The 26,345-nt window shown below is 37.7% G+C and overlaps 1 protein-coding gene across 1 annotated transcript in view; it reads left to right on the top strand.

The window, feature by feature from the left end:
• Positions 1-26,010, top strand: part of AGPAT5 (1-acylglycerol-3-phosphate O-acyltransferase 5) — a 56,167-nt gene extending 30,157 nt beyond the window's left edge. Inside the window, exons 6-8 of the mRNA XM_005521906.3 lie at positions 7,033-7,194; positions 21,368-21,491; positions 23,460-26,010. Coding sequence (XP_005521963.1) covers positions 7,033-7,194; positions 21,368-21,491; positions 23,460-23,685 — 512 coding nt within the window. The 3' untranslated portion in view covers positions 23,686-26,010. The remainder of the gene's footprint in view (positions 1-7,032; positions 7,195-21,367; positions 21,492-23,459) is intronic.
• Positions 26,011-26,345: the final 335 nt, after the last annotated feature.

Below are 26,345 nucleotides of genomic sequence, written 5' to 3'. Positions count from 1 at the left end.
GAACCAGACTGTTCTGAAGGCTGAACCTCAAGCACCTACCAGTCCTGGGCACATCCCAGTATGCCAGGAGCCGTGGGCATGGGGAGCTCCACATGGCTGCTGGCAGGATGTGAATACAGCTCCCCAGGGCCCCACCTGCTGCTGTGCTGTGCTGCTGGCCCTGGCTTCTTGCTTGCCCTCAGCAGCCCCGGTGTCCCCGCGGTGCTGGCTGGGTGCTGGGGCTGCAGTGTGGGAGCCATGGCTACAGGGCCGCTGCGGCCACTGGCAGGCTGAGTGGTGATGATGATGATGATGATGATGATGATGATGATGATGATGATGATGAGCTCCATCAAAAACACACCTTGGCGTGCTTGTCCAAAAGACCCAGGAGACTTCTTACATCCTACCATTTTAGGAAGGGTAGTAACATGCAGTAGGTCTGACAGCCGTAGGAGTGAGGAGGACATACTGTAGCCTACAGTTTAAATAAAATTTCACTTCATTCTTTGTGGGAATATAATGAAGTCTAGTAATTTAGTCTTGTCATCATAGTGTATTTGTTACAGAGCACAGTGCTTCAGTGTGGGCCTTACTGACTTGTAAAGAAATTTGTTTTGTACCTTGAATTGATTTTTTTCCCTACATTTTTGCTCAATTTTATATTAAGAATATACTGTAAGTGTAATATTGGGAAAAGTGGTTTAATTAAGAAGAATTAAACTAGAAACCCATGTTAGAACCAGATCCATTACCCCCAAAGTTAACAAAGCTATTTCTAGAGCACAAGCATAACTCAGTGTCTATGATGTCTGAAATACTGGTTTTGACATTAGTGTGTGTATATGTTTTAGTAGTTTTGAAGATAGGAAGTATAAAAACGTTTTTGTGGGATTTTACTTTTACTTTCCATGAGCTGCATCCTCTTCTAGAGAAGATTCATTGCTTTAGGCAGAATTCTTGGACTGAACTTAACTACCTGCTCTTCGAGGGACCAGTTGATGAGCTATACCTCATATCTTGATGTTCTTTTCAAATTTTGCATACAGCTTTTTACAGTTGGTCCCAGGACCAGTTCAACAAAAATAAATTTAAAATAAATTTTTAAAAAGCTTATATTGATATACAGTGAAGTACTGTACTGATTTACAGTAGTGTACTGTACACTACTGATTTCAACTCTTACGTCTCCACTCATTGATATGAATATTTAAATAAATCTTAACTGTCTATGAATAGAATGGAAGAATATCAAGAAGCAAAAAATTTTAAGCTTGAGGTAGCCCTTGAAAAAGAGGCAACATTTTAAAATACCAGTAATAATTCACGTTATAGTTTGTTTTGCCATAGGGCTTGGGTTCTACACAAAATCTTGACTTCTGGCAAGCACAGTTGGTTTTCTTGTTTATGAAACAAGCAAATCAAACACACAGGGTGGGTCCACCATCAGTTCTGTCCACTGAATTGTATTCAGTGAGAATTAGCAATAGAAAGTTAGTTACTTCCAGGAATACTGATTTTGTGGTGATGAACTGAGAATGTTATCATCTCTAAGGGCAATGCTAGTACCTCTGAAAACTGAAGGATTACTCATACCTTTTACAAGTGGTAGAAGATTCTCCTCAGATCAGCTTCTTGCCTGGGATAGAAGGTAAATTCAAAATTTTTTTTTGATTCTATTGGGAAAGAAACTTGTTGACATTTAAAAATGAAAGCAAAAATGTTATCTCTAAAACTAAGCTGTTTGGTTATTTGTAGTAGGATTAATGCAGGAGTTTGTCATAAATAAGTTAAATTTTGTGAAGTTAAGAAAATTAATCTAGTATTTATATTTTTTGGCCAAAATAACAATATTTGCTGGGATTTTACAGCTACAACAAGCCACATGAGTCACGTGTTACCAGAATATCAGATGTAGATGTGTGTTAGGTTTTCTCATTTCTGGTGGAGGCTTCCAGGCCAAGGGGCTTGTGTACCATGTAGCTGGATTTGAGCCTGATATACCTCGTTTTCCTCTCCTGGCACAAAGTAGGTGCCTGGGTGAGATGACTCCAGCACTTGCTACCAGGATGGGCTCTCTCTCCATGTTTCAGTATGGTTAGTGAGTCCTGTGTTTCTAATGGTACATCTTGCAACATTTCCATAATCAAATATTTCTTCCTCTGCTCTCTCAAAGAACTAGGAATATGATGACATTGGCTTTGCCCCTTGTCTTCTGAGCTTTTGCATTCCAGTTTCCAGTATTTAAGTATATAATCAGTAGTCGAGTTTACTTTTGTATTCCATTGTGTGGGAGTAGTCAGCCAACGTGGTTCCTGTCTTCAAAGTCTGATGCAGTCATTCAGTCAGGTTTCATATTGGTGATACTTTTCAGGCTCTGTTCCATGAGTTTAGGCATCTTACAAAGTGCAGGACTTCTTCCCCACTAGTCAGTGAGCTTCAGTTGCTGAGTCCAGTCTTAATATGTAGGTGGCACTCATATTTTTGTAGGGATTTAACTAAGCTTGTCCTAATAATAGAAGTGGGAATTTTTATTGGATCTATTTAATTCAAACTGTAAATCTTTTAAGCCTGGATCTTTTGAATGATATTAGGCTTTAGAGAAAAAATGTCTATAAACCCCGCAGAATACATGATTGTTATTTTTTGTGCCAGTTTCTGGTATAAAATTAATTTCATCTGTATGTAGCCAAAATATCTATGTGTAGATTCCTTATCATTTTGTAGTAGACAAATAATAGAATCATAGAATATGCGTTGTTGGAAGGGACCCATCAGGATAATTGGGTCTGAATCATGGCCCTGCACAGAATACCCCAAACACCACAAATTTCTTTGGTTTAGTAGAATCTGAATTTTATCAAAATGTTAACAAATGGCATTTTAAAAATTTGGAAATAAATAGAAATAGTCCAAAGCCCTCCTACTCCTAATATTACTAACTCTGAAAAATCAAAGCCAAAGGGATGAGAAACTTCTTAAATTTAACTTGCCTTGTGTTTGCTGAATGAAGACAAAACAGTCTTCCCTAGTGAAAGGCGTTTTTGGAATTTTGTATTAATGTTTGATTTCTAAGAAAGGTCATTTCATCAAGCAAACATTTAAAGTATGTATTTATTATCATCTTTGGTTTTATGCAGAAAAGTCGCTAATGTAAATATTTTTAATGCTAAGTTTATCTTGACAAATGCTTTCTGCTAAGATGTTTGTGTATGCAGGATATGCTTATCTCAAAATTGTTTTACAGGTCATGTAAAAAAGAGGTGTTTCAATGGAGCTGATTGAAAATGTTTCCCTTCTAGATCTTGGCATTAGTTTTCAATTGTATTCTGGAGCAATTCAAAGTATTCAATATCCATGAAAGTTATTTGGAATTGTCTCTAGAGAAAATAGCTTTTGGTGGTATTTATTTTACACTTTCATGAAAGCAGGCTTGGTCTAAAAGCGCTCAGTGAAATGTGGACAAAGAATACAGTTATAAGAAAGACTGAGTTTGGACCTTGAGTAGCATTTGAGACCAATTATTAGAATGAAGTAACGGTCTGTGTAATTAAAAGTTATCCTAGGAAATTAAGTCTGTGAAACAAGAAGCTACATTGTATTTCTGTAGATGGAAGAAAGTGTGCCAATGTGTGGTGTCTCCCATGTCTTGCTGTGGGATGATCATACTCTTCCTGAGGAGATCAGTTGCATTTCTTGTATACTTTAGTTTATGATAACAGAAAAACACTTTACTAGTGCATATAGTTTTTTAATACTGCTGTCAGCTGAGTCCTGTTTCTGTAAGTCAGTGGAATACTAGCATACAAATGGATGAGCTCTGCCACCATTTATGTTGTAAGTCTAAATATGCACTCTGGTTTCAATATGTAAAGCTTTGAGTCAATGGAGGCATTCCAGAAAGCTGGTAGGAGCTTGAGTTGAGTGAGTACTTGGGACACTGCACATAACTGCAGAGCTTTCTGTCTGATATCTTCACTGCACATACTTTCACATGAAAAAGGAAAGATCTAATTTGTCTTGAAATCAATTCATTGCTTTTCACCCTGGTTTCAGTTTTTGTGTACTTAAAAGTTGAGTTTCAAGTACATGGTTTCATGGGGAGGGGAGAGAGGTGTGGAAACCTCAAACTAATTCTGACATCCACTTTCAGTGAGCAACTAACTTTTGTTGATGAAATGTGGTAATGCTAATGTAATACACATAGAGTGTTCTTAAATTAGAGCTGAGAATTTTTACTGTTTTCTTTTTAAAATGTAGTGTGTACACATCAGGGGTAGAAATACAAATAACAAAGTCCAACTCTGAAAATGTAGATGGCCTGCCTGTGCTGAACAACTCTTGGAGTTTTTGGCCTGGACGAAGGGAAAAGGATGGCAGTCTTCTACACAGAGTCGTACTTAGCTACTACTATATGTTACTTCACCCTGATGAAGTTAGATAAATGATGATTTGTTTAGTGTCTTTTTGTTATTTTGTGTTTAGATGAAAAATTCAGTTCTATGGATGTTCCTGATTTGGGCCTTTGTAGTTGCCAAAGTAATTATTTTATTTCATTCGGTTTTCTTGCAGACTCTGAAGTAATTCTGCATCTTACAATAATGCATTAAATGGATGATAATTGAAGTATGATTGCTCGTATTTCTTCAGTGTTTGTTTTTTTTTATGTCTACCATTCAAAAGATAGAAGAGCAAAGCTTTGGCTTTTTAAGGTAGAACATTACAATATTAGTAGTATCTAGTTCATTTTCTTTGGCATTTAATATAAAATCTCATGACCTTAAATACTTTGACAGAGGGTCCTAACTGCATTGCACAACATTAAAAACAATTTAAGCACAGTGTGTTTTGTGAATTGGATGCAGGCAGCTTGCCAAGGTAACTATACTGTAACTGCTTGGATTTAAATTCTGTTATGTTGATTTTAGCAAAGATCATAAATAATTGCAAGAATATGTGGTATTGTTTTTATAAAACAGTTTCTTTAAAAGGATGTGCTGAACTGGTGTAGCTGCATGTTTATCATGCCCTGTAGAGTTTCTGAATAATGGATTATGGACTTTATTGATTTAGATACATACTCATATTGTACTTAAACTCTCAAGAGTTCACTGACAGCATGTGAAATGGGAGTGGCTTATTCTATATTTGCACTTCAGAGATTGACCATCTTCATCACCAGAACTGGCCATGGATTAAAAACATCAGCAGTTAATAGTCATAGACACCTACCTTAATAATTTGTCTAGATTATTAAATTCTCACTGAGTTTTCCTTTTTTTTTTCTCACAGTAATAGTTTGGTGAAGGGGAGGATGAGTTGGGCAGGAAAGGAATGACTGTTTTTAGAATATGTTTGGGAATTTGGCTCAGCAAGAGTTGTGTTGAATGTCATGTCCACATTAAATATCATTGCTGACACAGCACAAGAATATTCAGTGCTTCATTTACAGAGTAAACATTTTGAAACATAACATAATTAGCTGTTTGATGTAACAGTTCACAAGCTAAGAAAACACTACCAGTATGTTATGCTTCAAAATATTTACATCCATATAACATTTTGCATAGACAGTTATCACTGTTGCCGGTAAGGCATGGAACAATGGCTTCAGAAGGAGTGCTGATAAATAGCCTTTTATCTTTGCATTCAGACAAGGAGATTCTTAACAAATATTAAGAAATCAAGACAGTGATTTATATTGAAATTTTCAACTCATAAGTATGTTGGAGTGGTGTAGAAACTAGCATTATCTTACAGTGTTCACTAGATATTTTCATCATTTTAGATCAAAGTATGTTTTACACAGCAAGGGAGTTCAGTGCAAAATCAGGACATAATATATAATCTTTTGAATTGATTTTTCAAGCAGAAGGGTATCAAAAGCAATACTACAATACTTTGGTTTAGAAAATTTTTCTGTTCACCCACCAGGAACCAGTGGATTCACCAATGGATGGTTCTTTTATAATGAATGAAGAGTAAGACAATGACAAATAGGCTAGAAACTAAAAACCACAATTTTATTATGATACTTCTCTGTGAGAAAGATATGCATAGGAAAATAGTAAAAAATTTTGCATAGCATGTTTTTTTTTTTCTAGAAGCCCTTTCAGGTAAATATGGAAGAGCTGTGTTCAGGTCAAGAAAAGGTTTTGGGTTTGGGCTTATTTGTTTGCTTGTTTTAATTTTGAAAGTCATTGTGTATTAAAATTCTGGAAACAGAACCAGATTTATACTTTAGAGCCCAGTGTTTTAAGTATGCTTTAAGTGGAAGTGGTCAACTGAAGTAAACATGGATATGAAGTACTGTTGTTAAGACATGTGGAGTGATGTGAAATCTGATGTTCTTGTGTCCTTGACATACCAATCTCTGTAGCTTGCCCTGGAAAAGTTAAAGACAAAAGTTGATTCCTGTCACTATGAGTTTGTCAAGTCAATTGTAACAGGTTGTTTGCAGGGAAGAACAGATTTCCCCCTTGGTTTTGGTTCTTGGCGCTGTATTTTCTGCCATTGCTGCTAAGTTTTCTCCTGAGATAGTAAATAGGTTAAGATGCAGTATGTTCACTAAATTGGTTTGTTCTTGGGAAGTAAAATGTTGGATGAGCATTAGGTGTGCTTGAAATTCTCTGTGATTATCTGTCAAATGTTTCTGATACAGAATTTCAAGAGGTGATGCTATGTGTGTTTAGTTTTTAGCCTCAGTTGGACACACACAAGCAGTGAAGACACACACAAGCAGTTCCATCACTCATGAGCCACATTAAAACTATCACTGCTTCTAGTGAGAAGTTGTAAAAAGGGCCCTCTTACTGAGCAGCCTTCCTATTGTTAATGTCCTTTAGGATTTCTATTTCTACATATATTCAGTAGAGCATAAGCAGTGAGTACACATGCTTATGCTTACACTCTCTCAACTGAGAATTGAGACTGAAAATAAACCTCTTGTGATTTTGAATGGAGATGCTGACATTCTTTGGCATGGTGTTCCTTTTGTGAATGTAGTCCAGTTTACTTTCAAACACTGTAATAATTTTTTTGTTTTCCCTCTAGGACTTGCTATATTAAAGCATGTGCTGACTCCACGGGTGAAGGCAACTCATGTAGCCATTGACACAATGAAAGACTATCTGGATGCAGTGTACGATGTGACTGTGGCTTATGAAGGTACTGTGGACCACAAAGGGCAAAGAAAACTGGCACCATCTATGACAGGTGAGTTGGGGCCTATGTGGCATGCTGTAGCCATATGTTTGTTCATATACAGAACCAACTTCAGGTGCTTTGAAATGCTCTGAAGATAATCTCCACAGCACTTCAGCCATCCTACAGCCCCCTGGTAGGGCATTGTTCTAGTCACTGGGCTTTACAGGAGTTACCTGTGACACTCCTGCCCTCTGCTTCCCTACTCCAATTAACTCTAAATACAAGTGCCCTTTGCAGTCAAAGGGAACTTGGAGCCATAGGCAGCAGATTCCATTTACCTTCATGTTTCTTTTAGCACTGGGATTTGGCATCATCTTAAATTCTCTCTCTTCCTCTGCTGTGCTACATATGTGTAGCTGTAAATATGTACATCTAATTGCTGAAGTACATATATTGTAAAGGGAAAATGCATAGCAGTAGTATTTTACTGACAATTTTTCAAATTGCTGCACACAGCCAGTAATCTTACAAACACTCAACAACATTTTATGCAAGTGGGCTTCACTTGTTTTAGTATTTTAAACCACCTACAGGACCTTAAGAAAATCAGATAAATTGGTTTTACGTTCCCTGAGTAATCTAACTAGAAAACATGTTTTGGAGTTTCTGTTGGGGAAAACTCAGGGACAGAGAGCTTCAGGGTTTTCTGTTTATTATGCTTGGTGGTGGACAGATAATTTATTCTTAAGTAAATAATTTGCCTGGACTGTTACTGGAGTGCCAGAGATCATCTTTCTTTCCATTTGTAGTTGCTGTGTTCCTCAGCTGTATCTGTGCCTGTCTGTTGCTGGTTGGCTCAAAGCGGCACTTTTGAGTCTTTTTCACTACTGATACCAAGCGGGGAAAAAGCAGCTACAGTAGTTCCACAGAGCTCTCCAGAGTTTTGGGCAGGGGATCAGTGTCGACTGACAGACCTGCAGGGAGCTGCTCTAACTCTCTGCTCCTCAGCTCACCCAGTATCACTGGGACTTGTTCCTTCTGCTGCTAAAAATAGTTTGTAGTGCAGCTGTTTCCATGTCACTTCATTAGCAGGTGTAACTCCTTGAGTCACATGCACTGCTTCCCAGGTGCTAGTTGATTAGAGGTTCTGGAATTGTCTATTTTTACATTTTCACCCTGTTTGAAATTCTTTTGGATAGGTGAGAAACAAAACTGTCAACGCGGTATAATAACTCAACACTTGTATTGTACTGTAATGTCTTAGGATGGTTCTATTTTATGTACATTTTGTTCCTAATGGGCACTTTATATGTCAAAAGTCCTTTTTATGATTTAAAGTTATTTTATTTTTTCTAAATGCCTTCTGACCTTTTTACAGTACCTTTGGAGACTGAGCAGCCTCCTTCTTGTCCCATCACCCAACCCCTTTGTAAGACCCCCTTCAAAACAAATAGGATTGTTTCTCCTTCCCTGCAGCATATCTTGTTTCATGACTTAATTGCTAGGCAGTTTCAGCCATTCTCATGCTGAACTTCTCACTGCCTAATGGTTAATTAAACTATTAAAATGTCATTACCTAATGATAAGATGGCAAATGTTCAAATTCCTTACAAGTCCTCTTCACCTATTGAACCTTATAGTTTGCATGAAGCATGATATTAATATGGAAGGGGAACCAACAAGCTGAATTTGTTTTTTGTGTTAGTGTCAAGCAGGAATCAGATGCTTTGGGGTGGCCACTCCACATCCAGCCTTTTGAAGCCTCCATGGCAGCAGTCCAGGCATATCTTTCAGTCAGGCTTACTATTAGGGATGGGGTAATTGCTGGCTCAGCCTTGGGGTAAAAATAAGGCAGTAATACAGAATGAAGTGCAGCCAACCAGCTGTTACCCCTTACAGGGCAGATAAATGATATATCCATGATAGATCAACTTCACCTTCCATGCTCTTTTGTCAGTCACATGTATTCCATATAATATAAATTATGTAGATTAAGAGCGCTTTATGAATTACAGTGTGAAACTTAGTTGTCATTCTTTTAGGCTCTTCAGACACAAAATGATAGACAAACAATTTCTGTTCTAAGAGATCAAGATCATTTCACCATTTGTTATGCAGAAGTCCAGCAACTGGTCTGTCAGGCATATAACAAGAATTGAATTAGGCATACTTCTGCATTTGACATTTTTTAGCATTATTTCTCTTTCACAGTGCTAAAATGAGTTATGCACACATGAAAAGGACGTCTTATTTCATATGAATGTTTCATATTTGTGTCAGTGCTGGTTGAGACTTTTGTTTTTCATTCTCATCGGAATAAAATGGCAGTGCAATCCTGGTAATTTTTAAAAGATAAGGTTGACATGTCTTTTTCAATCTAGCAACACTGATTGAAATTTATTGCATGGAAAATAAACTTCTGATAAACACAACTTTACTTGAGGACTTTATTTCCCATACTATGATATTTCCCATGTGAATGAAATCTGAATTCCACACAGATACAGTGTTTCTTGAAATGCATTTTTGCTTTCAGTTCTATAAATCTCAGTTCCTCAGAAGAGACAGTGCCATTTCAGGAAAAACCCATACTTACCTAGGATATTTTCAGCTCTTGGCTGTTGTCTTCAGTAGTAAACAAAGTGAGTTGTAAACAAAGTGAGTTAAAAAGAACATTTTAGTGACTATGAAGAGTACTAGCACACTTCATCTGAAAAATTGTGTTAGCAAAATATGAATGTGAAAAAAATTCTGAAAAAAAAGTGAATTGCTTTTTAAATTTTGTAGTATGCAACTTTTAGTCTAAATAGAATTTCTTAGCAAAATTCATTTTTAAAAATTTTTTTAAGTCCAGCAATCTTAAATATACCATTGACTTGCTCAGTAGGATTAAAACACAGCATAGTATACTAGCAGCTGGAAAATAAACATTTCACCATAAGAACAGCGAATGTCAGACATACCTGATATAACAAGGTGCCATTTTAGAGCAGGCAAATTATTGTAGTATATCCTTTCAAGGATATACTTGAAAGTGTTGAGCTTTTTGCCACTACTTGTGCATGTTCATATTTTTTTAGCACTTTCCAGTGTAGCTTTGTTTTAGAAGATACCAGATTTGATTAGTCTTCAACAGTGAACTAGATTAGATTAGCTTTACACAGGGATGTTGCTTTCTGCTGTTTCTTCACATCCGGTTGTAACCAATGGATGGAATTTTTTTCCTACCATTTATTCATTCCCTTTATTACAAGTTTGGATCTTGGTACCTTTGCAGTGGAAGTTTATCTGGTACATGGCAGCCTTTCTAAAGAATAGCAATTTCCCACAGGTTTCTCCCCTCTCTCTGCTCCTGAAGATGGCTTGTCCAGATCATTAATGACAGAACATTGTGGTCTTGCTTGGGAAGGACCACGCTGCTAGATGTATTTATTTCTGGTCATTAGAATAAGATGCAAATAATCATATGGGCACTTCGGCACAGCTGAAGGACATCTCAGGTACTGAAGTCTGGAAGAGCTATTTAGAAGGGAAAAGGAGGAGGAGAAACTTGTGCTGAATTTGTTGATACTGTTTTACTACACTGTCATCAAGTGAAAAGCAGAAATAAGTTTGGGAAGAAAGGATGAGAACGTAGTTTTCCTCCTTCTTAATAAATGTGCTAAGCATTCACATCCAGCTTTGTCTGGTGTTAAGGGGCAGGTCTCGTGGGACATGGGAACTGTTATCATTCCTGCACCTGAAAGGGCATTATGTACACATCTACATCTTTATTATTCTGCCTGAAGGCATTAGCGTATCCAGATGGTATTTATCTGGCCATGGTAGATGAAAGAGTGTGTGAAATAGCAGCATGTGACAATGATAAACACTGAATAAAAATAGCAAGTACATATAGAATCTGTCTTAAAGAAGTCAGAGGAATTCTTGAGAGTTATTGACTCTGCTGTATATCAGTTCCAGAACAAACACTTTTTAAAAAGCCCGTGTATCTGTGCATTTCTGAAAATCTGTACATCACTTTGATCAGTATAATTTGAGGAGGTCAGACTGGCCTAACTTCCCTCAGGGAAAATACACTTTTGCAAAAGCTTGCACTTTTTCTAGGACCCAGTTACACAGGGAAGTACAAGACTATAGAAAAGAAACTGGAGCAATAGAAAATAGTCTTAGTCTGGACTGTGACCCAGATGTGTTCACATCCATTGTGTCTCAAGGTCCAAAGAATGGTAACGAGCACATGGTTACAGATGTGTTGAAAGAATTAAAAAGCTAAATTATTAAGCTGATAAACATTAACAGAACTATGAAATAGTCCAAAGTAAGTTTTATAGTTATGCTAGCTGTCATTTTCTATTGCATGAAAGAATATTGAAGAGTAAATGTCACTTGTTTTTGAGTAACCAAAGAAAATATGTAGATTAGACCTCAGGCTGGACATTAGCACTGGTGAAATTTGTATCATGTGTAGTATGGCTTTTTAGCATGTACAGTAAGCCTCACATCAAAAACTTGTCATTCTGCATCTGCTCAAGCAGAGTCTAAGTAATAATTACCTTTCATATTTCCATATGTAAAATTTACATTGAGATGTTTGGAGGAATTTTGATAACACTAGCTGGCAGCATAGTTCTGTGGGGTTTGGACTAGATGATCTCCAGAGGTCCCTTCAAACCCTAAGAATTCTTCAATTCTGTGATATACTATAAAACACTTTTCTTTTCAAGGAAAACCCTAGTTTTATTTTGTGCAAAATATTAAAACTTTTTTAATAACATGATTTCAGCAGGTACCACAAGAAAAACTATCATTCTGTTTTAACTGAATGCATTTTCACTTGTCCTTTGTAGGACTAGAGCTGTCATTTTAGACCACCTGTAATTCCTTACTAGAAGTAGTTTGAGTACCATGAAAACCTGTCTGTTAATTTAGGGATGGCTTATGTGTAGTGGCACTTTCAACACAGATGTGAGCCTATGTATCAATATTCTGCAGATAAGAACAGTCTGGGTAAATGAAAAGTATTTTCGTACTGAAAGCATTAAACGTTGTACCTCTGGTCAAAAACCACATGTCACCAAAGAGCAGCATCAGTTTATGGGAGTGTATGAAAGTCTTGATGTAGTTCAGCAGAGAAAATGAAGGTCAGTCTGCACATGAGTAGCACCTCTGCTTCTTTATCCATCTGAGAACAAGAAATAAAGATGTCAACTGTGTTTGGAATTCTTGTAGCTCAGTTTCTTGTCTCCACCATCAGCCAATCTTGGATGCCTAAGGAAGAATGCAAGATTCAGGCAACCCTAAATGTGTCTAACTTTTCCCAAATCACGGACATCTGTGAGCACTGTATCTGTGTGCTCACACCCCCTTGGTGGGCATAATGATGCTCCACAGCTCCTTCCAAGCCCCAGGCATGTGTTCCTCTGATTGTAAACCAGATTATTGTGCATCTCACTTATTCCCAAGCAGCTCTTGCTGAAGGTAAGCATCTGTAGTGCATCTGTAGCTTCCCTTTGGGAAATTGTGCTCTGAAAACACATGGTCATCAGGAAACCTCTGCTACACAAGAGGCTCTTGAAAGTATTTACACTGGAGATTCATAAAATTACCCTGTACCCTGGACCTCCTGCACATGTGAGAGGAAGCATTCCACTCCTCAAGCAGCCATTTATTTACAAAGGCTCAAGGAACTCCTGATCTTTATGCAAAAGTGTATCTAAACCCTGAGGATAACAAAAACAACTTGAACTTCTTCACACTGTCAGCTTTGGCCAAAATATGTTGCTGTTTTGAGAGTCTGTGTTTATTTTTGGGGTTTTTATACATCATAGTCCTTTTCTTCTACTCTGTGGTGCTGTTCTCTGTTTATAAAAACAGACTGTCTGAAAGAAAGGCAAAAACATCAATACTAGCAGTACTGGCACAGTTCCTAACAGATTCTGGTTTTTTGCTATAGAGCACGTAGTTTTGAACTGGTCCTCTCCTTGTATCTTTTGTTGCCTTTTTTTCTTAAACACTTTTTTTTTTCTTTTTTTTTACTTCTAAAACTTTAAAAATGTTCCAGGGAAGACACAGGTATCTCCTGAATTTGCTCATTTTCAGTCACCAGTGGTGGGATACCCTCTAGATGTAATCCACAGACCTGACCTGATTCATGTTCTGTCCACGTTCTGTTGCTGGCAGCATATTGATCAAAACTGCTATGCTTTTGTAAGAAACCTCCTGCTAACTCAGCCAACATAAAGTATTCACATATTGTTACAGAGTAGTACAAAGGCCAGAGTGCTTCTGTTAGAATAACAGATTAAAGCCACTCAAAGATGATTTCAATGAGCTATAATGTACAAGTACTGTGGGTCTTCATCAGAGACCATCTTGGAACAGCAAGACAACTTACATGACACTATGCTGCTCTCCATTGCTAATATCAGTATAGTGAACTATAGATATCATCTCCTAATAATAGGAATTCTAAGAGATTCTTTAGATCAGCATCTTCAGGAAGATACAGGCAAGTGATTATTTACCCTTGAATTTGCAGGACTTGTGGAGCTGTAGTCCTTATCTGCCATCTTCAGGATTTTTTTTTTAAGTTGTTGTATCTTTCCCTCTGCTTCCCATCTCCAAACTGAAAATTCGGCCTTTTTAATGTCTCCTTGTTTGTAATGGAAGTACTTTACTCCTTAAATGTTATAGTTGGTCATTTCTGTGGCCTTCTCTGAGTCCACTACATCCTCCTTCAGATGCAGAGACCAGAAGTGCACATACTATTTAAAATGTGAATTCATAATCTTTATCTGTAGAGTGACTCTCTTTGCCTTGTTCTTGATGTCCTTCCTCAAGCTGCCCAGTATTTGGGGGATTTGGGGCTGCTGCTGAGAGGATGGTTTTAGGGAAGGGTCAGCAACTCCCAGATTGTAATCACCAATTCCAAGTTAAGCGTCATGTAATCAGGGTTTCAGTTATTTTTTTTCCCCATGTTTGTTTACACAGAAGCTTGGCTGCCACATTTTCGCCCTGTTTGTTCAGCTTTGAGGGCTTTTTGAAGTTCAGCCAATGTTTGACTACCCAATAGAGCTCAGGGTCTTCTGAAAGAGATGTGAAAAACTGGAGCATTCACAGTTTGCTCCCTTCTTCAACTCATCAGTCATGAGACAGAGTAAAACCAGTCCTGGCACCAATCCTCAGAGGACCCCAGTCACCAAGTCTTTTCCCTCCCTAAGTCCTTCCATTTGCTTCCTCTCCTTTAAGCAGCTTTTGGTCTATAAAACATGATTTCCTCTAATCCTGTGGCAGCTTAATTTCTTTAATAGCCTTCAGTGTGGAACCTTATCATAGGCTTTATGAAAATTCAAAAATATCATGTCCAGTGAATCCCCTTTATCTGCCTGGTCCTTGACACTTGTAGAAATCCAGCAAGCTGGTGGGGACAGGATTTCCCTTTACAGAATCCACACCAAACCTTTTTCAACAGACTATGATTATCTGTGTGCTCAGTGATTTTATTACAGACCTGTATCTTACCCAGTGATGTAAGACTCTGGTCTGTATTTCTGTATTTCCCAGCATCATCTCTTAAAGTCCTTGTTTGTAGAAGGGAAAGTCCCCATTTTTCTGGTACAATGGCTGTTTGTGATGATAGGTTACACACCTTTGTTTTTAAATTCCACATTTGAGAGCTTCTGGATGAATGCTGTCTGGTCTTGGTGACTTCCTGATATCTGACTTGTTTGTTTATATTTAGTCTAATATTTTCTGTCTGTTTACTTATTGATCTAGTTCCTTTGAATGATCTGGTACAAAGAATGCAGTGGGTGTAGCAATCAAACATTTTCAACAAGAAAGAATGATGCAAGCAGATACATTCTCTTCTCTTGCAAGGGCTTATACTTGACCATGAGCACTGGTCTTCACACTTTTGTCATCCAGCAATCCTACCAGTGGCTTATCAAGTTTACTGCTTTTAATATACTGAAAAAAGTTAAAATAGATCACCCTTTACGTTTTTTCAACTTCATTTTTAGTCCTCTTAAGTTTATGCTCACATTTGGCATGAGTAGTTTTGTGGCTTTTCCTTACTTGGATGAACTTTCCATTCTGCAAAGAGGAGAAGAAGGTAAGGGGTATCATGATAAACACCTTGATTTTTTCGTTAAAGTCATACATATGATTTTCAGACCCACACAGACTTATCCTTTTACAGTGTTACACATGTTTTATGCATGCTTCTATTACAAGTTTTTCTGGGGTTTGGTATTTGCTGAGTTTTTTAATAACCTCTAGGTTGCTTTCCTTTGGACTGTATACTTTAGGGTGTTTTGACACTTTGTCTTCCCTCCTATTGTGTACTTCCTTTAATTCATAGAATCATTAAAGTTGGAAAAGACTTCCAGGATCATGAAGTCCAACCTTCAACCAAACACCATCCACACCCACTAAACTGTATCACAAAATGCCACATCTGCTTATTTTTTGAACACTTCCAGGGATTACAACTTCACCACTTCCCTGGGCAAGCCTGTTCCAATGCATGACCACTCTTTCAGTGAAGAAAGTTTTCCTAATATCTATCCAGCCTGAACTTCTGTGGTGCAACTTGAGGCCATTTCCCTTGTCCTGTCATTAGCTGCCTGGGAGAAGAGGCCAACCCCAAAGAATTCTGCATTTCTGTGCTGGATTCTTTCTCTACAACACTGAAATTAATTGTATTGTGGTTGCAGAGCAAGACCATACCAGGAACAGCATCTTTTCTTGTGGGTTTTCTTACTAGATCTTCCAGGAAATATTTTTTTTTCCCCCTGGTGTTTTTGTCCGATTGGTTGGGTCATCTTAGTTTGGATTTATTTGGGATTTTTTTCCTCTGCTCATCCTGCTGAAGTATCAATGCAGTTCAATAAAGGTAGCTGGAATCTCACACTCTAGCTGTCAGTCCTGAGCTTGCAGGTCTCAATCTGTCTTCACAGTTTCTGCTCACTATTATTACTTACTTGGAAGTAATTTAATTATTTATCTTATATATATTCTACTAGAGTCTGGATTCTCCATCCACAAGGATTTTATTGTGCTTTTGTCTCTTTATTATATAAAGCTATTATACCTTTTATAATTTTTCATACACAGTTCCCTACTCTCACTTGTACATTCTCTTCTGTCATTCCTGGTAGTCCGGTAACATTGCTCACTCCTGCAAGCCCACCTGGATGCCTGCTTTACAGGAAGGAGTGATCTCTTCGTGACAGTAATTCTTGTAATGTCTTCATATTTAGACTCCTCATGTTGGTACAGAGGCACTTCTGAATCTTTCCCTCACAATGAATTTTAGCTACATCTACATCATGTTACACCCATCTGAACAAGTTGCTTTTTCTGACTTTCAGTCTTGCCCAGCTGCCAGTTGAAACAGTCTCTAATTTTCAGTTTTTGTGGCTAGCACCCTGGCCTAATAATGATCCAGGTGCATCCCATTTTTCACTTCAAAACATCCCCCATCTCCTGAGCCATATCCTCCTTACACTGTACCCCTTGTGCATGCATGGGGGCACTGATCTCTGTGTGCATGTAAGTCCTTCCACAAAGCATTGGCAGTATTCCTGAGAGCTCTATTCCTCAAGTGCAGGCTACTTTCCTGGCTGCAAGCCTCAGTCTGGGCTGCACAGCATCCCTTCCACACTTCCCTACATCCACAGTACTCACAGGTACTGGTGCTGCTCCTCCACTGCTGCCTGGGGCAACTCCTGTGATCAACCTCTGCTGGCCTGGGATGTTTGCTTTCCTGTCTAGTGCTGCTTTGCTCTAATGCTGCTTTATTTTGTTAGAGCAGGTTGCGAAATAGTTTCCTGTCAGCTCAGCTTGGGATGATGGAAAGCACGAAGCTGAGAAACAACACAGCACTTAAATTTATGTTTGTTTTGCTGTTTGATTGTTAATTTGGTGTACAAAGTAAATGGAAGTGGAGAGACAGGATTTCTTTGTTTGAAGAGGAGATAGTTTACAAACTGCTTTGGTAGCTGAATGCTGAAGTCTAGACTAATGCAAGAGAAATTAATTGAGAAATTAAGAAAGAAATTAATGGCGAAAGTATCTGCGGTTCAGAGGAATGTCTCTGCTGTCATGATTTTGCCTGTAAAACTATACAAACAACACCTCACAATGTTCTCTTACTGAAGAGACATATTTTTACACATTTGAAATGCTAGTTACTTAGAATAAATACACATTATTCAGATTTCATTTTCCTGTGATATCCCTATCAATTTATCACAAATGTTACTGAAATCTGTTAAAACAGGAGAGGTTTTGGGGCTCTTTAAGTGGACATAGCTGTGTCAGGCCTCAGTTTGTCCATTCTTAATTTTGAAGGACTTCAGCAACAACTACATTGCAGTAGAAGAGCCGGTGTGGGAGGTTGAAATCTGAGCTACTTTATTGATGCCATATTTAAAGTGCATATAAAAATAGACTTCATTAGTAATTGAAAACTGGAATATCTGTTTAAGTGTAATGCTGCTGTCACAACTTTCTTAAGGGACAAGGCACATAATTTGGAGTGGTAGAATAAATTTATGTGGTTCAGAAGGGGAAAGTAGTCTGAGGCCACAACCCTTGTTGTTTGTCCTTTCTCAGTTACAGATAGGTCAGTGTTTCAGAGCTTCTCTCCTCCCTCAGTTTCCCTGGTAATGCTGGTAATTCCAAAGAGAATTAATTGGCTTTTGAAGGTGAGGAGTTGAGAACTGGTAGAATTTTGCAGGAGCCCCAGATATTGGTTTGCAGTTAAAAATTCTGTGGATTCAGTTCCTTTCCTGGGGCTGTTGCACCTCATTTGTTAATCCCAGTGCTGCAGCTATTCCCCCTCTGAAGCCCTGTGTTAGTGTGAATCCTGTTCCACTGAAGGAGGGGTACAGTGTCACAGCTCAAGAACAAAAAATGCTCAATCCACTTTATTATTTTCAATTCCTTCCTTCTGCTGTGCTTGGTCACTGGAAGCATTATAAACATTCTGTGTTTATATCTGTTATTTAGCCAGATAGAACGTTTATTAGGAAATTATCTCCCTCATGAAAGTCAGTCCATTTGGCTCCCACACAAGTTGTTAGTGTTCATTTAACCCAAATTGTACAGGGTTCTTGACTAATGCTATCCCCAACATAATGTTTGCTTGTAATGCATGATTTGCATCTCTGTTTTGTCTCTTGAAGGAAAGTTCAGGCTTGCTTGTTCCTGCTGTTAATTATAACAAATTCTGGCAAGTTTAGGAATCTGAAAAGCCTGTCAGATGTTGGCCTTAAGGGCTAGTGTTCCTGAAGTTGGATGTAATTTGCACATAATAAATTGCTTCAATAAGATTTTGTTTCTTAGCTTAATTACATAAGTCTTTTGGGAGTTAAGCTAATGTGAAATTAAGGGTCATGGGACCACCACAAACCGATGGAGGTCATGGTGATAAAATCCAGCTGTTTCTTCTCACAATCAATCTCCAATATCCAATTGTCATCCTTATCCAATGGTGTTCTTATGTGATTGCTGTGACACTGTAGATTGGGGGAAAAAAAGTTGGGTTAGTTGCATTAAACATTGACATGAATTGGATAATTAAACACTAGTCATTACCTGACTTAGTTGACTGCATGCATTACAGTGTCATCTGCAGATGTCCTGAATACCCAGGCTTTGGACACAGACTTCAAATCAATGTGTGGGAATCATGACCTTCCCCAGGGGTAGCGCCTGAAGTAGCAGATCACACAGCCCTGAGGCTGAACTAAGTCAGACTCAAAAGGGAGGGTGAGGTTGTCGGGGAAAGCACTGGGATTCACAAAGGTGAGAAATAATGACAAAGTTAAGGATCTTGACATATGGGGATTCGATTTAGAGTGGTTGAAGAAGATCATAGTGGGAAGTGGTAAGAATCAGCTTGCATTGGAACTTGGGCCTAAGGTGGAAAGCCAGCAGCAACACTCAGATATTTGAAGAGGGGATTTTGTTACATTGTTCTATAATCATTTTGTACAATTCTAAATAGAATTGTAGAATTGCTACACTTCAGCTTCAGTGGGGAAAGGTGTTTCTTTTGAAATACTTATGTCATGAGCTTTGATTGGTTTATGGTTTTCCTTAATAATTTAAAACTAAGTTATCAGTAAAGACTTGTTTGTTCCTATGCAGAATAGCCCATGTGCTATGAAGCAAAAGAAACATACACTATACAATTCACAGAATGTTTTAAATATCTCTTAAAGCTGGATCTTCAGCTCTAACTGAATATGCATACCATAGATGCTTTTTATAGGAGTCCAGTACAGAAAAAGACCAGATCATCTGGCTTCCAGGCATTTGTTTTCTAGATACAGTTTTGCATATTGTTAGAATGTTCCACTTAATAGGTAATGCCACTCAAAAGAGGATTTGTACATCATGAACATTATAAGCATTTAAGACATGGATAATACATCTGTCATTTTAAGATATTAATAGTACGCTTTTAGGTGCTCATATAGTCAGTGACCTTCATGTAGTGGCCTGGATAGTATCCTTAGAGAAACAGCCCTGCAAAATCCTTTCTTCACATTAAAGCAAGAGTAAAAAAAAAAAATGTGGTTAGTAAAAGCATTGAACATAAATCTGAAGAAAATGTCTACATTTACCATCATGCCGTACTCGGAGTCCTTAACTTGCCATCTTATATGCTTAACTTCCATCTAATAGCTGTAGCTAGGAGAAGGTTCTACCAGAAACCTCTTGGCAACAGTTGTGTTTGCTGCTCCATAGCCAAGAGATGGACTTGTGCCTGGATGGAGCACGCATCTAGCTCTCCAGCTGATGGTGTGGGGCCATGTTGCTCCCTTTACGCTGTGGTTTGGTGAAGGGCTCTGTGCGTGATGTCCAGGCAGAAGAAACACAAAGTACCTTACAGATTTCTGCATCCAAGTGCCTCAAGGCCTTAAGGTTCTCTTTATCTTTTCTCCTTACCTCCCCCTCTGCAAGCATACACACACATTTGCATCAACAGGCTTTTAAAATTCCTTAAGGCAACTTCTAGTATGTGATAAGGGCTGTTTTTACAGCAGAGTCCTTACAAATCAATAATCCTGTAAAGATGAAAAACCAATAGGGGGATATCTGGTTTGGCAGACAACAATAAAGATGTACATGCTGTAAAAATTTATTTGCACATTCATTCCTCCAGATACCCCTTACAGTTACGGGTCAAAGTCTTCTGTGCATCTGCACTGCTCTCTGAAAAATGTCAACAACCTAAAGGGACCACCCAGCCTGTGTTACATTTGTTCCCTGTATGTATTGTAGGAAGGCACTTGTGGTCCCTTTTCAAAATGGGGTGACTATCTAAATTTCTGAGGACTTCCATCCTCACATCATGCAAATCTCAGTCCAGGGGTACTGTGGTTACTGCAGTACCCCTTGCTACTGATAAATGTAAATGGTTACCAATACACACTGCACAGGATTTCACATTTACTACATGCAGTATATTAAAGTAATCATTTTTACCACTTGTTAGTTGTAAGAAATCCCACAAGGCCTTTTGAGTAATGGAGTTTAGTTCGTCCTTAATGCTTGCTTGTTAAGTTTGTCTAGTGAGAAATTGAGGAAATGGGGGAGGGGTGGAGGGCAGGGGGGAGGCAGTCTGCAGTAGGGCTGTCTTGAGCTCTGTGAGACAGAAGAAAAATGAAGGGATACAAATTGGAAAGCAGCATTTTGTTCTGAGTCTTCTGCCCTATTATACTTTTTAATTATAGCTTATTACTTAAACTGAAGCATACTTTCTCTCCTGGAGATGCTTTGGGAAATCACTGTAATTCCAATTTTGTCATCTAGCAGCAAACAAAATTTAGATTTTAAAAAGGACAAGCAAAGAGGATTACTAACTTTAAACAAAACTGCAGCATGGATAACTTTATGACATCAAAATTACTGCATCTGACGCTATTGAATGAGTAGACTGCTGCTGAGATAGAGGGTAATGTTTTCAAGCACAGCCTTTTACAGTTAGCAAGGTGTGTTTTAGGACAGTTTTTCCATGTTGTACATGATAGTGATCCACCATTTCAAGTGTGTAGGCCACATGGTTTCTAAATTCAGTGAAGTGCTCAGGATCCAAACATAAGGAGGGAAGGTTTTTGAGCACTGAAGTTAGGCTTCCAAGGCACTTAGAGTCAGATTTTTTTTGTGTATTCATAACTCAGGTTTTTTTAACTTAAGTCATGTTGTTTTGCTCTCTTCTTAGAGTTTCTTTGTAAGGAATGCCCAAGAGTTCATATTTTCATTGACCGAATTGAGCTGAAGGACATTCCAGAAGAGCAGATGTATATGAGAAGATGGCTTCATGAACGTTTTGAAATAAAGGATAAGTGAGTAGAAATATGTAGAACTTTCTGTTTCAAGAGTCTGCCTTATTTCTTTTATATTAACAAATATACCCATGATTTCTGTGTTACCAGCTGTGCCAGCTGTAGGGCTCTCTGAAGAGGGGTACTTCTATGAATAGCATAGCATAGCATAGCATAGCATAGCATAGCATAGCATAGCATAGCATAGCATAGCATAGAATAGGATAGGATAGGATAGGATAGGATAGGATAGGATAGAATAGAATAGAATAGAATAGAATAGAATAGAATAGAATAGAATAGAATAGAATAGAATAGAATAGAATAGAATAGAATAGAATAGAATAGAATAGAATAGAATAGAATAGAATAGAATAGAATAGAATAGAATAGAATAGAATAGAATAGAATAGAATAGAATAGAATAGAATAGAATAGAATAGAATAGAATAGAATAGAATAACCTTGTGGTTAAACCTTTTGCTCATGAGGCTGGGATTCCTCAGGTTTTGACCTTCTTTAGATTGAAGAAGTGTGAGTTCCAGGCAAGTCTCATATTCATCTGAATGCTCTCCATTCATCTTCTCAGTTAATTCCTGTGAAGGAATGTAAGATGCCTGTGTTAGGCAAGCAAGAAAAAGCAGTGTGATTCTGCCCTTGTAATCAGTGTTAAGTTGGAGTGATAGAGAGGCAGGTCTTGATCTAATCTCTTCTGCCAAAATTGTTTACGAATCTTTCATCCAGATAGCAACTGGATAAAAACACAGTTAACCCCAAAATTCCTACCTTCACTGGGGAAATATGTGAAGTAGAAGCTTCATTTGTCCATTTTTGAATTGTGGCAGAAGTAAAGTGCCTGGCTTCCTCCAGCATCCCCAGATAAGGTCACTAGTGAGTATACACAGCAGATCCTGGGGGACCTTGTTCTCCAGAAGGACTTTGTGCCTAAATATAGGATTTAAGTATTGTTTGAGAGATGATGGTTTAATTTGCCAGGTCTGAAGTCCTGCTTAAGGGAGCTGAATCTGTTTACTTTCTAAATCATTGAACACTTTGAGTGAGACAGAAATTTCCCTGGTTCTTCAGTTCTGTTCTGCTTTAATATTGTTCCACCAGTCTCACACTCCATGGAAGTAAAAAATGTATTCATTTCTCCTAAGAACTTTGAATTCATATAGAAGTTAACATGACTATCTGTAAACATGGCACTGTTACTAAAGTCTCTTAGACAGTTAGGATCACTAAAAAGTTTTTCTTTTCTTTACTTTTGAAAGATAAAACGTCTGAATTTAATTTAAATAGATAAGGAAAGCTGATACATAAAATAAAAGGCTGTCCAGTGTCTGTCCCTTTAGTTATCTAGTGAAGATGAACAAAACTGAATCATCCATGTGTCATTGTAAGCTCCTGTTCACTGGAACATCTTTCCTGAGAGCAAAGCAGTCTGTAAGGCAAATTTAGAGATTGTTAAAACAAAATCTCAGGATTTCCAGACCCATTTATTACTGTTTTTTAAAACTAGGAGAAAAAATGTTACTACTAAGCTGGTGATGTAGCATCTTACTCTTGCATATTCAGCTTCCAATATATTCAGTGTCTTGTGAGCCCTTGTTATTTATTAGTTTACTTTATGAAGATACTTCTTCCTCCTCCTTTGGTGCTCAGTGTATTGTTTTGTCCTACAATATTGTCCAGTGCTCTGGGCTTTTCTGCTAAATGCTGAATGAAAGCAATTCTTGTCAACTTTTATATTCACAGTTGCAGTTGGTCCACAAGGAAAACATGGCCTTAATGCTTACAAGGGTTCAGGTTGAGCATTTTGACGTGCGCCATATTTGTAATGCATAGTCATTGTTCGAACTTGTTACAGAGGAACATATTATGAGATCTTTTGTTAAAAATGTTTGGTTAGAAGCAGTTACTGGATAAAAGTAAGGCTACTTAAAATGTTTTAAGTATTTTGACCATCTCCTTTTTCTCTGCTTGTAGGTTACTAATAGAATTTTATGATGCAAAGGATTCTAAAAGAAGAAATAAGTTCCCTGGGAAAAGTATTCATTCCAAACTAAGCCTCAAGAAAACTTTGCCATCTTTGCTGTTTTTAGGTGGCCTGACTGCTAGTATGCTTCTGACAGAATCTGGAAGGAAACTCTATGTAAAAACATGGATATATGGAACTTTAATTGGCTGCCTCTGGGTTAGCATTAAACCATAAGCAGATGTTAGTCTCCAATCAGTGAAATGTGCAGTCTTTTCTTGCACATTGCACCAATTTTTTTTCCTGACTTTATAGAAAAAAAGTGTAAATAAAGCCTTATTGATCGAATATTGGAAATAATAGATTTTGTGACTTAAGCCTCTGTGTGGTTGGTCTGGGGAAAATAAATGTAGATTTTCAAATTTGCTACTGATTTTTGCTGGAATAATGACAGATAAACCGAGTCATATGATAAATTGCTTTCCCCATGAACTAACATCTATCTCTCTGCAAATTTGAAGAAGTATGAGTTATGCATAAGGGTGTCTTATGTGGACCTGTGAATGTATTTACAGAGATTAACTTAGGGTATATATTTATTCTTCTGATATTCATGTTGAATTTTTGTTACTCTGTGGTGCATTACAGCAGCTCAGTTGCATCTATCCCAGCTGTATTGCAACTATAAACAAGAACTTTTTTTTAATTTTAATTTTGCTCTTCAGTTTTCACTAAATACTGTGTTCTTTAAAAGGGACTGTGTAAGCTGGCAAATCATGAGATGGTACCAGAAGCAGAATACAATGTTCCTGAGAACTATTGTTCATGGGGAAGAAGCTCTGTTTATCTAGTGCATGATTTTTGATTATACTGCAGTATTAGGTGATTATTTTACATATGCAAAACATTAAACTGTACCAAGCAAACAGCTTATTTTGCTCACCTCGTATTTGTGCATAAAAGGAATGTGTGCAGTGTAAGGAAATGTGAAGTTTTTGTTTCTGGCCAGAATCCTTGTAGCCTCCCTTGTGTCTGCATTACCCCTCGCACCATGAGTGTTCAGCTGAACTCACACTCTTCCATGTGTACGTGCCATAAGCAGAAGTTTCCTGTTACCTCACGATTTTCTGGAAGCAAACCTTGTCATTTGGGAAGTGCACAGAATCACTGTAACTTCAGGAGTGGCAATGAGGAACCTTCAGGTGTTCCTGCTAAATCTGGAGTGTGTGCCTTTCCCACTAACCTGATTTAGTCTGGTGTTTCATAGGCTGGCAGTCATCTCTGTGTTGTAGTGTCACACTAGATTCTGAGTCATTCTAGGCCATGCAGACTGCACTTAGGTTGAAGTTATGGGGTTGATGTATATGATTTGCACAGTAGATAATAGTCAACAGAATGCATATCCTATTAGTATTTCACCTGCTTGAAAATATACTTTAAAAAGCAAAATCAACAAACCCTATGAAAGTCTGTGATTCCCAAGGCTGGTATATTTGTTGGGGAAAGCCATTTCCTGATTCAAGGGAACAATCTGTATGTACAGCAATGGGGTAGGAAAGAAGATGTATTTTATCTTCTTCCATTAGGGAATTGGACTCCCTGTATCAAAATTAAAAACCTAGAGAATATTTTTATATCACACTTGCAAGCTTTAAATGTGCATCTCTTTCTAGCTTCAGTATGATTTGTCTTGCTTTAGAGTCCATTGTCAGTTAAACATCTCTTAAAATTATATCTCAGTTTTTCAGATTCCACCATTGCCAGTTAAGTAAAGGTTTTACCGAGTGAGGTTGGTTTTGGTTTGGTTTTTTTTTTTAACAGAATGTTACAGAGGAATTACAGTTCCACCTTAAAATCATTCAGTACAATTTTCAGTTTGCAGTTCTGTGTCCTTCCATAATGGATTTTGTCACTAGAGTTATTTATATCGGTGATTGATTCAGGATATGTTGATGAACCATTTTAAAAACAATGACTGGGAACAATGTTGAAAAACAGTATTGTTATGAGGCTGTGAAAAAAAAAAAAAAAAAAGCAAGCCATTTTATGTAACAGCCAAATGTGCTTACATGTAGTTCTTCCTATTCTCAGCTGACTGTTACCAGTGGGTATAACCAGAAGGCAACGTTCCTATGTTAGTGTGAGGTTTTTCAGTCATGGAAAAAGATTTTACTCTGACATGACTAAATTTCTTTGTTACAGCTAAGAATAACATTTAATTATACATCAAAAATAAATGCAAACTGCTTAATTCATTTGTAGGAAAGTAACTGCTATTTTGGAGAGCCTAATTACATGAAATATTGGATCTCTCTTGCTGTTTAAGTACCAGGAATATAATTGACACAGTGCAGCAAACAAACAGGATGTTTATTTTGAACTTTATTCTCTATGTTAATCTTTTATTTTTTTTTCCTTGCCATTAATTTATGAAGTTTTGAAACTGTAATTTGCTGATGTATTTGGCATTGGGAGTATCACATGCTATTTCTAAATATGCACTGATATTAACTTGAAATATTTCTTCATTAAAATAAGAAGAGCCAATGCTCATTCAACTTTTTTGTCCTGTCTGCTTGTTCAATTTTTTCTGAACTTTGATGTTTGCAATTTGGAACTGTTTAAACAAAGGCTACAAGGGTGGTTTTAAGTCCCCAATGGAAGGACTTGTGTGAGAAGCAGTCAGCTGAAAGAAAACAACTTTGTCTTTTTTTCCCATGCAGCCAGAAATGTGTTGGAATTGATCTGTCCTTGTTCCAATGCAACACATCACCAGGTCAGTTGAATTGCAATAGCTTTTCACCCCTGAGCACCTGCACCCTTTGCTGCTCGTTAATGATGTTCATTAGTGTGTAGGACCACACTTCTGTCCAGGAATCTGTGGCAAATAGGCCTTA

This window comes from Pseudopodoces humilis, chromosome 3 (assembly GCF_049639895.1).
Source record: "Pseudopodoces humilis isolate 2021_Gansu_Grassland_sample_001 chromosome 3, ASM4963989v1, whole genome shotgun sequence".
NCBI lineage: Eukaryota > Metazoa > Chordata > Aves > Passeriformes > Paridae > Pseudopodoces > Pseudopodoces humilis.
This window is presented reverse-complemented; position numbering and strand designations above follow the sequence as displayed.